We start from the raw sequence: 14540 nt of genomic DNA on the forward strand, positions 1-14540 counted from the left end.
GGCCCCATAATCCTGGGCATGGCCTGTGTTCTTCCAGCTCCTGAGTCTGGAGCGCCACTTCTTCACAGACAGCTGGAGTAGGGGGTGGGGGTGGCGGAAGAGGTCCTCCTCTCCCATAGGCCTAGCAGGAGCCAGCCAAGAGCAGAGCAGGGCTGGACAGCAGTCAGGACAGTGGACAGGACAGAGACCCTAGCACACACTTGGGGCTGGTCCTCACTCTGCATTTCTGGAGGTGTTTTTTTAGGAACATGACACTCTGAGGAAAAGGCTGGAGTTCACAGCAGAAACTAGGAGGGGAGCCAGACTATGACACGAACCGGGATCTAGAGCTTCCTCCAGTCTTCCCTCTCCTCTTGCTCTGCAAACGCAGCCTGCTGAGGCAGAGAGGCCCACTACTCCTAACATGGATGCTGCCCATGAGTGTGGACCGCTATGCCTGGGCATGGAAATTGAGAGCCACAGAGGCAAGGGTGGGGGCTGAGACAGCCTATCTGCCACCGAGTGCTAAAGAGATGGGGTTTGGGGTCTAGGAGTGACTTTAACCCTTGACCTCTGACCATCCATTGCAAGCATTCTGGGGGGAAGTGTGAGTGGTGGGATCAGAAGGTCTGTGGATAGGTCGCAGCCTCTGGGCCACCCTTCCTAGTTGTCTCCTTGGACTGAACCTTGTCACTGGTGTTCTCCTGTCATCCCCCCACCAGCCCAGATGTTGACAGGTGTCCTTGACTCTGGCTAGGCGGAGGTGCCTGGGAGGTCAAGACTCAATGTCCCTAAGCTAGCAGAACTTTGGTTAAACAGGCTCAGTCACGGAACTGAACTGACTAGCTTCTGTCCTGGCCCCTGTCCAACCCCACATCTAGGCTGGAGGCCCTGGGTCCTGGGGGGGGATGGAAGCTATAACTTGGGAACACAGATGTGGCCTCTCGCTTGGCTCCTGCCCTTGCTGTTCTTGCTGGTGCAACCCCAGCCCTCCTTACCCCAGAAAAGTCTCAGGCACGCTCCTTAGCCCGTGGCCTCCTTCGCAGGGCCCGCTGGGGCCAGCTTCCTATTCCCTGGACATGGCTGACATCCTAGGAGCCTTTGTGGGCCAGGCTGCTCAGAGACTAGCCTCTCCACAGAGGCTGAGGCTTGGGCCTGGCCTAGCTCTGCCCAGGGCCTCAGGCTACCTACCATGCGCTTTGCCACGCCTGGGCCTCTTCCTGCTCCATGGTCCCTGCTTCGCAGCCTCCCTGACCCCTGAACGGGTCTGCCAGCCACAGGCGGCCCCCTGCTGCCGCTTGCTGCTGCCACCCCGCTGTCCCGCTGCCCACCCGCAGCCCTTCACTAACGTGTGGTTGTTTGTGTTTTGCAGGCAGTTTCTTGATTCGGACATACCTAGGTACCATTTCTGTCCCTTGGTTTGATTTCAGCCTCTACCTTCCCTCCTTCCCTGGTCACCTCCACAACCCTGGACTTTTAATTTCCCGCTTTTCCGACTCACAACTCGCTCACCTTTCCTTCCTGTTTCTCCCTCCTTTTGATTTCATTTCCTTGGAATACATTCTGGTTTTATTTTCACATTCCTCCCCCAGCCCCATCTTCCTGGCTGAGTCTCTCCTGCCTCCTCTGGCCTTCTTTCCTGATTCCGGCTGCTTTCGTAGTTTTCTGCCTCTGTAGACACTGGCTGGCCTCCCGCTCCTCCCACCCCAGCCTGCCTTCTATGCCAACCTCTAACCTGGCCACCAGTGGGTGCAGGTATCTCCCGCATGCAGGCTGGACAACCCGGCTGCTGGGCTGCACCAGCTCACAAGGGCCAGCCACTCCCTGCAAGGGGCCATAGCAGGCAGAGCTGGGAGCATGGGGAAGGGGCAGACAGGACCCACTGCCAGGAGACTGGGGCTCCCATGTGCTCCACAGCTGCCCAGGAGCCCTTCCCAGGCCAAGTCAGGGAGAGGGGCATCACTCTAGCTTTGCTGCCTCTGCCGTGGCCTCCGCCTTGCTTTTTGGAAGTGGCAGGCTGTAACTCCACAAGAAGACTAGCAGGCTTTTGAACACGGCTTGCATCTGTTTCAGACTTGCTCTCGGTGCCGGGTTCTGGTAGGGGAGATTGCTGTAGCTTCCTTTCAGTGGCTTGAGGAAGTCCCTGCACACACTGGCCCATGATGGGGCTCAGTGACCACTGGAGAAGGACAACCTCCAGGTCTTGAGTCCACACTGGATCCAGGGAGAACTTGAGGGGTGCTCTCAATGGGAAACGTCCAAAGCGTCACCTCTGACGTTTGCAGGATGGTGGCTAGAGCTTTACGGCACTCATCTGTCTCGTGGGTCAGCTTTCTTAAAGTCATGGACACTTAAACACTTCAAGTGTGCTACCTAGACAGAGGTCTAGAGAGAGTGGGCATGGCTAGGACTTCAGGCTGTGTCCTTGTCTGGTCACGGTTGTAATGGTCAGTGTAGATAGCATTCATTTGCTGTCTTGCCTGGACATCTGGGAGTAGGGACCCCAGGAGGAGACCCTATGGGTGGAGCTGTGCTCCTCTCAGGCCATATTATCTGGATCATGGGTGTGGGACACGTCTGAGTTATTGACCAGATCTTTTTTACGTTTTACTGTGGGTCAAGAGCTGACTGTCCCCTCCCTGGGGGACCTGAGGCTAAATGAGGCAGAAACCTCATCATGAAACTAAAGCAGTGGCCACACTCAAGCAGGGGACACAGCCCTGCCAGGCTTGAACATTTCTGATTCTCTCTTCCTAGCAAGATGAGCTCACTGTCAGAGGTGGCCTGTGGGCTAGCTCTGCAGGCACGTCACCTATGCTCAAACCCATGTAGAATTGGGCTCACATCTGCTGATGGCTTCTGTGTGTCTGAGAGGTCTTCTCGACTGGGCCAGAGAGCCCCAGCTATAAACATCTAGTGCCCCCAGGAAGGTTCTGGATAAGGAAAGAGAGCCTGGCACAGTGCCAAGGAGAAAAATCTGGTCTCCTTCACTTTGGGGTTTCTTCCTCAGTCCCCAGGTTTCAGAAACTCCTGCATATATGTCTGGGTTTGACCTTCCTGTAACTGTCCCTCCTATTCTAAAAATAAATTTAATAGTAACAGGCCTGGGACTTGGCCTCTTGGGAAGAAAGGAAGAAAGGGTGGAAGGAAGGAAGAAAGGAAGGAAGGAAGGAAGGAAGGAAGGAAGGAAGGAAGGAAGGAAGGAAAGAAGGAAGGAAGGAAGGAAGGAAAAAAGGAAGGAAGGAAGGAAAGAAAGAAAGAACAAAAGAAAGAAAGAAAGAACAAAAGAAAGAACGAACAAAAGAAAGAAAGAAAGAACAAAAGAAAGAAAGAAAGAAAGAAAGAAAGAAAGAACAAAAGAAAGAAAGAAAGAAAGGAAGAAAGGAAGAAAGGAAGAAAGGAAAGAAAGAAAGAAAGAAAGAAAGAAAGAAAGAAAGAAAGAAAGAAAGAAAGAAAGAAAGAAGGGGGTGAATCAGTCCTTAGACTGTTCCACAGGAGAGGGAACCACTGTGATGGCCAGTACTGCCACCATTGTCATGAAGTGGGGAAACCTTTTCCCATGTGGTTCTGGGACCGCATAGCTGAGCTAGAGTTAGCCTGACTGAGTCGTTTGCTATCTAAAGATGGACAGCTGCCAAAGCCGTCTGGAAATCGGTTCGCCCCTGAGGATCAGGACTGGCGGTAGCTTCGCTGGTTCATGAAAAACTCGCAGTTTGGACCGAACACTGAGTCTCCCATTATTGTCCTGGATGGTGGCATTTGTGTAAAAATGCAGAGCTTGTGAGCGAATTCATGGTTTTTATCCTAACAGCTGAGGAACCACACCAAGACACCAAGATGCTGTGGGTCACATGTGGAGAGTGTTGGCGCTGGTGTCTATGACTTACCCACATTTTGTAAGACATTCCATCTGGCACTGCACCCATCTTGTGTTCCTTCCAATGGCCTCACACTTTGCCTCCCTGACTTATGGGGTTCACCTGAATGGGTATAAGGGGCAACAGGTCCTCCTGGAGCATCTGTAGGTGGTAGAAGAGCTCCTGGATCTTGGCTCTTACTTGCCTAGAACTTGCCAGAACTCATTTTCCTAGCACGTTGAGGGTCCTCAAGCTTCCTGGAGAGGACCAGGTGAAGGGTCTCCTGGAAAGCTATTTCACCACCTACCTCCCCTGATATATTGTGAGCCGACAGCATTCACTCTTTCAGGAATCACTGAATCCCATGAGTTGCTCTGGCTTGACATCAGGTCCAGAGACCCAAGGCCTATTGGATACTCATTCACCCCATCCCCACCGCAGCTGCTGACTGAGCAGCCTCAGTCCTTGCCTTGAGACCCTGGGGTGCGGTGGGGTAGCAAAGAGCTTTGTATAAGGATCCAGCTCCTGAACCTCCTTGTTGAGGAATGGGCCCAAAGGAGAGATAGCACCAGGGTGGAGAAGTTCAACCATTCTGGGAGTAAAAAGGGATCCTACGAATACAAGAGGAGAGCCAGGCAAAGGACTTGGTGGTTCTCATGGTCAGATTAAACAACTGACCAGAATTTCCCTAACGGTAAGCCAGAGTCCTCTTTCGCCAAGGATAGTGACTATTAAGGCTGGCCCTGCAGTTGTGGACCAGTCGTGGAATAAAGGCTGTCTTCCAAGGGCAGAAGGCATTACCAACTCAGAACAGACTGCTTCTGATGGGCTATGGCTCCAGCACCTACCAGACGTATCTTAAGTAGACTCACATTCTGTTTTTCTGGGCTCTCACAGTCTGTGACTCAGAATGCAGCTGTCTTCAACTACACAACCCCTTCAGCCCCGTTTGCCGTCCCATCTCAGCCCACATCTCCGGCAGGCTCCGTGCTCAACAGCACTTCCTTCTCTGGCTTGCCCTCCTTACCGGCTTACCTTGAATCTTCCCTTTAGGGACTGTGTCTCCAGGTTAGACTTCATGATTTAGCCATGGGTAACCTTGAAGAGTGACGAAAGCAGGCCAGGATGATCAGGACCCAGTTAGAGAGTTGGAGAGCCACCATTAACCCACAGGGAGGCCTTGGAGTGCAGCCTGCTAAGGTGCCTGGTCTGGTTTCCCCAGGGCGTTGTTTTGGTGGCAGCATCTTAGTAGTTGTTCTAGGCGAGCATCCAGCTGCATGTGACCACTGTCTGGCCTGGGCCATCAGATCTGGAGGGATCTGTCCTTGACTGTGTATTGTGTCATATGCAGACCTTTAACACGGGATCTCCATGGTCAGACTCAAGGTCATTCTCCTGCTCTCATTTTTTGCCAACAGCCAAGCGCCATGAGAGAAGGAACTTCCCTATTGTAATCTGGGGACTAATGAGGGTCTGTGAGAGAGCTTCCTTGGAGGTCCTCAGTCTCCCTCTCTAGAAATGAACTTCCCAGGGCACACCTGGGTTTCTGGCCAGCCTTAGGCCTTGAGTTTTATATTTAAATCCTCAGAAAATCTACTTACAATGATACCTATTTTGTTTGCCCTCTGTGGTTGGGATAGCTTTAAGATTTAAGGGTCAGAGACATTGGGGCAGTTTAAATACACTTTGATAACCATCAGTAGCAGGCAGAGAGCTTTGCCAAAGAGTGAAAACATGTATTTACAAATGTGCATGGGAACTCACGTGTTATAGTAACCTACTGCCGTGTTCAGAGAGAATGAGGCAAGAGGAAGTTTTGTTGTTTTTTTTTTTAGTCACATCAGGTATTTTGAAACAGTCATCTTTAGCCACACTAATCAATACCAAGAGACGTCAGTAGTAGTTGGAATAGACACGCTGGGCAGCTATACTCACAGCAGTACATGTGCAAGCTCACAGGTTTTTTTTTTTTTTTTTTTTTTTTTAATATCTTGTGACTGTTACTTGCAGGCAATTGTGGTGAGAAGCTTCCTTCCATGGCTTCATCCCTGTCTGTCATAGGTGACAAGAGGGGACTGTGTATGCTTCCTTTCACAATGTCACAGACAGTAGAACCTGGTGCTCTGTTGAGTTTGGTGTTCTCAACACCCTCTGGAGGCAAGGAGTGTATCTACCTTTGGAAGAATCATCCCCTAGGCCTGGAGCTGGGCTCCCATTGCTAATCCAGCTCTTCTGCTCAGACTGGGAAAACACATGTTTCTAATTTACAAACATGTGGTGGCATGGGATTGCTTGCCTAGGTCCCTGCAGCCTGAATGTGGAGATGATGGAGGCAGGCGGAGGAAGTGCTCCACAGCACCCACTGTCCTCTCTTAGTCAATCTGCAGTGCTCCCCACGTGGTCATCCTCCACCTGAGCACTATGTTTGCTGTGCCACGGGTCTGAATTTGGCTGTCCTGTTTGTAGGCCTGCAAGGGCAGTTGTGTGCCTTGAGGGAAGAAGAGCACCGCCCAGTAGGTCTCCTGATGTCCCTCCAGGTCAAGTGAGCCAGCTGAAGGCAGGATGTGGCCTGGAGGCCCAGGCCATTATTTCCTTGGGCGCTGGTTATAGAAGGAGCCTTGTTGGCCACGCTTCTGAAGACCCTGTGCTACCTGCCCCACACTCTGCATGGCGCAGACTAGCCATTTCACATCCCTTTCATTAGAAGGGGGTCCAAGGAATGCCAGGTCTATGGGGACACCGAGGGAATGTGCACAGTAGATGGGGGTTCAGGTGGCACCAGAGGAGCAGTAGCGAGAGCAGTTTGTGATGGAGGGACTTTCCCTGTGCTAGACCTGCTTCCTAAACCATGTTTGGGGATGATGAGAACAATAGCCAAGGCCTCTGGGGTCAGATGAAATTCTATGCTCACAGGGAGACACCACTCAGAGTTTCTGACGCAGCAGTCTGGGGTGAAGCTTAAGAGTCCATGTATTAACAAGTTTCCGAGTGGTATAGGGTTTTAGCTGTTTGGACTGCCTTGTGACCAGCTGCTATGGTCCACTATGGGTTGGGGGAGGGCTGGGAGACTTGCATCTGGAGAAGGCCTCTTGCTGTACAAAGGTCTCATGCCACAAGAAGTGGAGGTGCAAGTGTATACGCTGTCTCCTCTTCTTCTGAACCCATTGATTCAGTCATGGAGAACCCCTGTCAACCTTACTTAATTCTCCTGAAGGCCACATCACTAGACTTTTCCATCCTGAGGATGCCTCACAATGGGGCTTAAATTTTGACCCAGAGATGCTGGGGTCCCCATCTCTAAATTGCCTAAATGTCAGCCTGTAAGGAGTGAGAGGCTGTGTGGAGGAGATACAGGCTTCCCCTGAGTACTGGATCCTGTACTCCATGAGGGGCGTGCTCCACTGTGGCCTTCCCATTGTCTGCGGCCTGGGCTCTCCTACACAGGCCACCTCAACCTCTCTAAACTCTGCTTTTCTGCCTTAGGGTTGATGGTAATTCATCATGGGTCCCACATAATGACCTGTGAGTTTCGTGGGTCCCACAAGGCTTCCCCCACACCACTCCCAGCTTACACACTCTTGGGCAGGGTAACTTCCCTCAGCAGAGGCTTAAAGGATACAAGGATGCTCCAGACCCTCTCCATTCATTGGGGCATCACAATCTGTGTCCCATGACCATGTAAGTCATGGCTGATGGAGAGTGGAGGCCAGTCACAAGGCCCATGTGTGTAGCCCCCCTCCAAAGACAGCAGATGACCTCTAAGGCCAGTGACCAACCATCATTTGGAAGTGACTCGCAAGGGGCTTCATGGCTGTGTTGATCCTGGAGCCTGTTTTGGTTGGCCACCAGAAGATGGCACGATGTTTGAAAAGATCCAGTCCTGCCGTAGACAGTGGTTCAAATGGAGTCATACCTACCTCGAGTAGGCACCCCTCGCTCAAGTCTTCAAAGATATTCCAGCATGATGGTGTTGGCAGAGGGCCAATTTTGCCTTCTCTCATTTGAGCCTGGACTAAGGCCACTTTAAGCCCAGCTGGCAGAAACCACTGAATTTCCAATAGAACCATAGGTGAGCTCTGAGACCACACTGGTCTGGCCAGACTCATTCCTCTGGGTTTTCCACTCAGGGCAGAGAGGCAAAGTTAGGTCTGGGGCTCAGTCCCTGAGGGGGAGACTAATCTGGAAAGGCCATGCTCTTTCCAAGAGCACAGAGGGGATTCTGTCTACACAAATGCACACGCACACACCATTCAGGGCACTTCAGAGATTCTGAAGGCAAAGGATGATAGACATAGATGCAAAGTCTGAGCAAGATGTAATGGGGCTGGTCCTACCCTGACATCATTGCAATGGTGACACTGGCTCCAAGATGTCCCATGCCAATGCCATGTGCTCCTCAGTCACGTGTTAGCTCCTTGGTTCTGAAGGACATCTTGTTGAAGTGGGGACAGTTACTGCCCTGTGTACCACCAGGGAACAACAGTGCAGAGATATATAGGTGACCCTTGCGGTCATGGCTGGAAGCAGCTTCATGAGGATATGGGATATCTGTGGGGCCGGGCTGGGGCTCCAGGGGGCCCCTCAGCAGCTGTGCTGGCCATGGAAGGACTGTTCTGACGTCTCGCTCTCTTCTGTGTGTGTGCGTGTGTCCTGGCTGCGCCCTTAGCGTTTCCTTCGGAAATGACACTAGGTACAGGCACCATTATCTCCTGCCCTCGCTTGCTCCACGCCCTCTATCTGTCCCTTCCCCTTCCTCTCCCATGCTGCCTGCTCTCTGCCCTGTTCTGGTTGCCCGCTGTCTCCACTTGCCTTACACCTCTCCTTAGTGATGTGTCTGACAGTGGCCCTGTCCAGCCTGCTTTGTACCATGTCCCTGACCCATTGATCCCACACCCTGTTCCCTGGACAGTGTCCTACAGGAAGAAAGGCAGCACCAGCCAATCTCTCACATGGCCAGGCACCTTGGGGAGCCTGCTGGTGCCCTTGGAAGGCCTGGCCATGAGGTAGTGGGAGAGTGCTGCCACCTGGCCTGTGAACTGTGTGTCTGTGAGGATGCTTGGAGCGGGTGGGACTGTGGAGTGGCTCTGCTATGAACTGGGGCAAATTCCCTCCAGGGGAACCCTGGATATTTAAAGTGAATGAAACATACTGTCACACAGCAACCATTTTTCCAAAGTAGGGGCCTACGGGGATTTTGGTTCCCGTAATAGATGCAAAGTCCAGGGCTCCTGTTAGCTAACCTGAACTCTTCTGGGCAAATCTGGGCCCTGCTGACACCCCAGCTGGAGACAGGGACAGAAGAAAGATCCTGAGGCTGCTATTCCCATAGCGCCGCTCTCAGGAGCCCATGAGATGCTGCCCCTCACAGGCCGCTGTTCCACTCCAAGCATCCTCCCCGGGGGCCTTTCCCTGGCAGCGTGAGTCTTAATGGAAGGGGTGGGCTGAGGAGGGCTTGGCCAAATCAGGGAGATCTCTGGCAATGCCTTCTTGCTTAGACTTTGAGGCTAGGGCAGCTCCCCTCGCTTCCTCTGCCTTCCTCTCAGTCCACCCTGGAGCAGAGAAAACTGGGAATGCCAGGCAATGGCCCCATGGCGGCCCTGCTTGGTCCCCAGTCTGAGTGAGGAGGGGGTCTGCCCTTCTTGGTGTCACCCAAGCTTCCCAACCCATGACTCCAGTAATCTCCCTGTAGTTCTCCTCTCTGTGTGCCTGTCTGCATGTCCCCATTCCCGCCGAGAGCATCCTTACACGTTGTCTTTCCCCTCATCTGCTTTCTTCCAGGACCTTCTACCAGTTTGAAGCAGCCTGGGACAGCTCCATGCATAACTCCCTCCTGCTGAATCGTGTCACCCCGTACCGGGAGAAAATCTACATGACCCTCTCTGCCTACATTGAGGTAAGACACCCACATCCACAGCACCTCCTCTAGCTTGAGGGGCTTGCAACGCCACATGGGGGTCCATGGGCTCCACTCTCAGAGAATGCTTCAAGTCCTTGAGTAGACCCATATATATGCTTTTTATGTGCTCAGGCTAGCACATACCTATATCTTTAGTGTATAGATTTCAGTTTTGAGACCACAGGATGGCCGCATCATCACCAGACAGTGCATCGATATCCCAGAAAATGCAAAAATAGAAGCCCTTTACTGCCTCTCCTGCCCTCAGATCTGTCTATGGCCAGATGTGGGCTGTGGCCCTCCTCTGAGGCCCAGGGAAAGACTGGGATATGCTTCTGTCTGGACACAGTAGCAAAGGAGGAGTCTGGAGAAGGTGGGAGCCAGGCCATTTAAAGGGCACCGCTTCTCCACAGAGTCAAATCACGCTAGATAACCATTGTGGGCTTCCTCGGGGGCAGTGATGCAGCCTGGGAAATGCTGGCAGGGTCCTGACTCCATATTCAGAGCATATCTGCTGTGAGATGCCTACTGTGCACAAATGGGAGTTAGCGAGCATCTGCAAAAAGGAATTCATGCTCTCATATTCAAGTGTGAGAATAGCCAAGCTCTGTCTTGATCTGCAGGAAGATTTCAGGCTGTGACCTTGGTTTATGGTTACAGAGCACAGTAGGCCTAGGACCCTGCAGATCCTTCCTAATCTCTGTCTTCAGCAATGGGGTAGGGGGAGCAGAACCCTGCCTCCCTTCTCTAGGAATCTACGCAGGGCCAGGAGCGGGCAGGAGCGGCCTTCAGTGGCTCTTGTATCCCAATGAAGACAGGGATGGATGGTTACTGAGTCTGGTTGAGCTGGGGCCGGGGCACTCTGGACCACTCTATGCCTATGACCTCTGTCATGTGACGCAGATGGAGAACTGCACCCAGCCAGCTGTTATCACCAAGGACTTCTGCATGGTTTTCTACTCTCGTGACGCCAAGCTGCCTGCCTCACGCTCCATCCGCAACCTGTTTGGCAGTGGGAGCCTGCGGGCCACAGAAGGGTGAGCTCACTAGCATGGGCAGAGGAGAGGGTCTGTGCATCAAAGAGGGGGACTCACCGAGGGGGTAGGAGGGGACTTCCTCCTCCCATCCTGGGCATATCGAAAACTATGTTGGACTCAAATGCAACCTTGGGTGTCCCCCTGCCCCAGCAATGGTCACTCCTGGGTAAAGAAGCCCTTAGCTCCATAGCACAGACTGATAGGGTGAGGATCAACCTCCTACCACCCAGGCCCCTGCCTTCAGTTGCCCCTGTTGGTCAGTGCAGCACATATAGGGTACATTCATCCTGTCAAGCAGGCATGAGGGAACCCTTTATTCTCTGTGGTAAGTAGAAGGGCAACCTCTCCATGGGTGCCCCGCCCCCACCCCACCCCCAGGAATCTCTGCCCTCAGGACTGCTTATAGCACACAGGAGAAGCAGGCTGAGTGTATGGGGGTGGGTTGGGTAGTGGAGGACCATGGGCAGAGCTTCAAGTGGGATGTGAGTTAGGAGGCTTTGCCGGACACTGGACCCATCCTCCTCCGATCTTACTACTTCCTGTAGCTTCTGTGGTAGGGACTGGGCCAGAGCCACAGGAGAAGTGGGGCCCTCTGCAGCTCAGGGCGGGCCACTAATCTGCCACATTGTCTAGGCCACACTGGGCACAGCCAAAAGGAAGGTGCTTGGGGATCAGGACCAAGAGGCCAGCAAGGTCCATCTTTATGAGAGGGCTATGATGTGACCTTGGTGGAACTGGTGTCATAGGAATAGGAAGAGGGCTTCTCTGTGAGATGTGAGGTCTGCTGAGGACTGATGACATCTGGTGCTGAGGAACCAGCAAGTGTATTCAGGCCTCTGGGTGCCCCAACTCCCCAAGGAGCTAGAACTTACAGACGGGTCATTTAGTTCACAAAGCTGGGGTCTGGCAGAGGGACTGTAGCCCAGGGTGTGACCCACCACAATCAAAAACAGGCTATCTTCCTCAGGCCTGTGGTGAGAGCTGTCCCCAGACTGAGTCAGTGGCAGTAAGCTGACCTTAGTCTGTCTGTCTGTCCTCGCAGCTGTGTCTAGTAACAGTGTGTTCCCTTCCCCTGCTCCCTCAGCAACCGTGTGACCGGTGTGTACGAGCTCAGCCTTTGCCACGTGGCCGATGCAGGCAGCCCAGGTAGGAGACTTTCCTGATTACTTTCTACTGGGGCACGAGTCGGGGCCCTGGGGTGCCTGGCTTGCTCAGCCCCTGCTCCCCTTGACTTGACTTCTGCTAAGTTGGGAGCCTTACCTGCAAAGTGCAAGTACTTTTCTTCCAGTCTTCAGAGTGTCCTCAGATGGGAGGGCAGAGAGGAGGAGTCAAGCTTGCCGGCTACTGTGACCACCTATGTCCTAGTCCCATGCGAGAGGGACTATAAGTTTCTCTTTTTTTTTTAATTTGATATATTCTTTATTTACATTCCAAATGATTTCCCCTTTCCCGGTTCCCCCCTCCTCATAAGTCCCATAAGCCCTTTTCCCTCCCCCTGTTCCCCAGTCCACCCCTTCCTACTTCCCTGTCCTGGTATTCCCCTACACTGCTGCACTGGGCCTTTCCAGGGTCAGAGGCCACTCCTTCCTTCTTCTTGAGTATCATTTGATATGTGGACTATCAGTTTCTTATGTGTAAGGTCCACGTCGTCCTGTGGCCTCAGGGTAGACCAAGGTCCAAGGGGAGGCCAATCTTGAACCCAGAAAGGAACAAACTTCGGCAGCATTGGTATCTGTCATGATGCTAGAGCATCAATCCCCCATGCAGGGATGCAGCGCCGGCGCCGGCGGGTGCTGGACACATCAGTAGCCTACGTGCGGGGTGAGGAGAACCTGGCTGGCTGGCGGCCCCGGAGTGACAGCCTGATCCTAGACCACCAGTGGGAGCTGGAGAAACTGAGCCTCTTACAGGAGGTGAGTGTGGGAGCCACTGGGGACCAACGGGCTTCATTCTGGATCACAGCTGCCAAGTTGCACCTGCCTAAGTGGGTCCAGCCAGGGAAACCACCCTCCGGACTGGCAATGCTTGACTAGCCGCAGGGGGATGCAGAGGCAGAGAGTCCTGCAGCTCACTAAAGGACCTAAGAGCGTAATAGGGATGCTGGCTATGAAGGAGAACACACAGCTCGTCTGGGACGTCTGAGTCCTGCCAACAGTGTGTCCCTCAGGTCACCAGCCATAACCGGGCATGACAGCCCGTCTCATGCTTGACCAGAGGACCTTGCTGCCGGGCACGGTAACCAGCACCTGCCCTGGCTGGTACCCTCACTCACCTTGATTGTCCCGGCAGGTGGAAAAGACCAGGCACTACCTGCTCCTACGAGAGAAACTGGAAACCACCCAGAGGCCTGGACCTGAGGTGCTGTCCCCAGCCTCCAGTGAGGACTCTGAGTCCCGTAGCTCTTCAGGTGCCTCTTCCCCATTGTCGGCTGAGGGTCAGCCATCGCCTCTGGAGGCTCCCAACGAGAGGCAGAGGGAGCTGGCTGTCAAGGTAGGTTGGGCGGGTGGCTGATGTGACCATGGCTTTGCCTTCACAGGCCCTGGTCATCTCAGGGTGACGCAAGGGCCCAGCCCGGTCCATGGCCAGTTCCAGCCAGAGCTGCTAGAATCTGGGGTGGGGCACAGGGGGGAGTAGTGATGAACCAGTTAGTTCCTTGCCTGCCACCTCACCCCACTTTACTTTCCTCCAGAAGCCTAAGCTGGAGGTGTCTTGTAGTTTTTTGATTCCCTGAACTGCTGAGGCACTAGCTCACTGTCTCTGTTCAGAGCCAGCCCCTACTGTTGCTATACAGGCCACTAGGGAGGCCTCGCATCTTCAGATGATGCTAATTCTTAGCCTTCCTAGCAGCACAGGGTAGGGTTCCCCAGTTTGGGTGGAGGTTCTGCCCCCTCAACCTGCTGTTCTTCATCAACTCCTGTCTGAGCATGTCTGGGGCAGGGCGGATGGAGGCCCCATGCTGCCGGCCGTGCAGGGATGGCCATGCATTCGTTCTCTGTCTACAGTGCTTGCGACTCCTCATGCACACATTCAACAGGGAGTACACCCACAGCCATGTCTGTATCAGCGCCAGCGAGAGCAAGGTAGGTGAGGACCCCTGTTGCCAATAGTCTAGTGCAAAGCCCGGTGAGATACCTCATGGATGAATAGCTGGTTTCCCTAGGGCTGGAATCTGAGGAGCCTGGGGTGTGAGTGAGAGCTTGACCTAGCCTAGCCTAGACCACTCAGTGCTACCCAGGCCCTGAGCGTCTCCTGTCCTCTTCCCATCCCCTTAATGTTGTTTTCCTGGAACCCTCATCCCACAGGCCCCCACCCAATCCAGAAGCTCACACCCTACCCTGTATAGCATCTGAAGGGGGAATCCACCTGGGTCAGGGCAGCCTGTACCCTGGTAGGAGTAGTCACGGCTATGTAGGAGCATGTGAGAGAAGTCCCATTCTCCTCAAGGCCCAGAGACCCACCTAAGGAAGACTTTCTGTCTCCCGTAGCTCTCTGAGATGTCTGTCACCCTGATGCGGGACCCATCCATGTCCCCTCTGGGTGCAGCTACGCTCACTCCCTCCTCCACTTGCCCCTCTCTGATCGAAGGACGCTATGGTGCCAGTGACGTGAGGTGAGTGAGCTGTCCTACTGGGGAAGCTTCTAGCACCTTAAAACCCATTGGGGATAGTTTCTGGGACTCAGAAATGGAGAAAGTGGGTTTGGGGGTGTGGGGGCCCTATATGGGACTTAGGGAAAGGTAGGGGATGGCAGAAGAATGTGTTGGCCTTCTTG

General features: G+C 53.5%; 1 protein-coding gene across 5 annotated transcripts in view; it reads left to right on the forward strand.

The window, feature by feature from the left end:
- The window catches only part of Kif1a (kinesin family member 1A), an 87887-nt gene that overhangs the window by 67627 nt on the left and 5720 nt on the right, over positions 1-14540 (forward strand). For 3 of the 5 annotated variants that reach the window (XM_052192381.1, XM_052192382.1, XM_052192384.1), the window contains 8 exons: positions 1352-1378; positions 9615-9729; positions 10636-10769; positions 11854-11915; positions 12537-12682; positions 13059-13259; positions 13772-13849; positions 14255-14379. In XM_052192381.1, the coding sequence (XP_052048341.1) occupies positions 1352-1378; positions 9615-9729; positions 10636-10769; positions 11854-11915; positions 12537-12682; positions 13059-13259; positions 13772-13849; positions 14255-14379 (888 nt within the window). The remainder of the gene's footprint in view (positions 1-1351; positions 1379-9614; positions 9730-10635; positions 10770-11853; positions 11916-12536; positions 12683-13058; positions 13260-13771; positions 13850-14254; positions 14380-14540) is intronic. The other 2 variants (XM_052192383.1, XM_052192385.1) reach the window with 1 other exon arrangement.

The sequence above is a fragment of the Apodemus sylvaticus genome, chromosome 9 (genome assembly GCF_947179515.1).
Source record: "Apodemus sylvaticus chromosome 9, mApoSyl1.1, whole genome shotgun sequence".
Classification (NCBI taxonomy): domain Eukaryota; kingdom Metazoa; phylum Chordata; class Mammalia; order Rodentia; family Muridae; genus Apodemus; species Apodemus sylvaticus.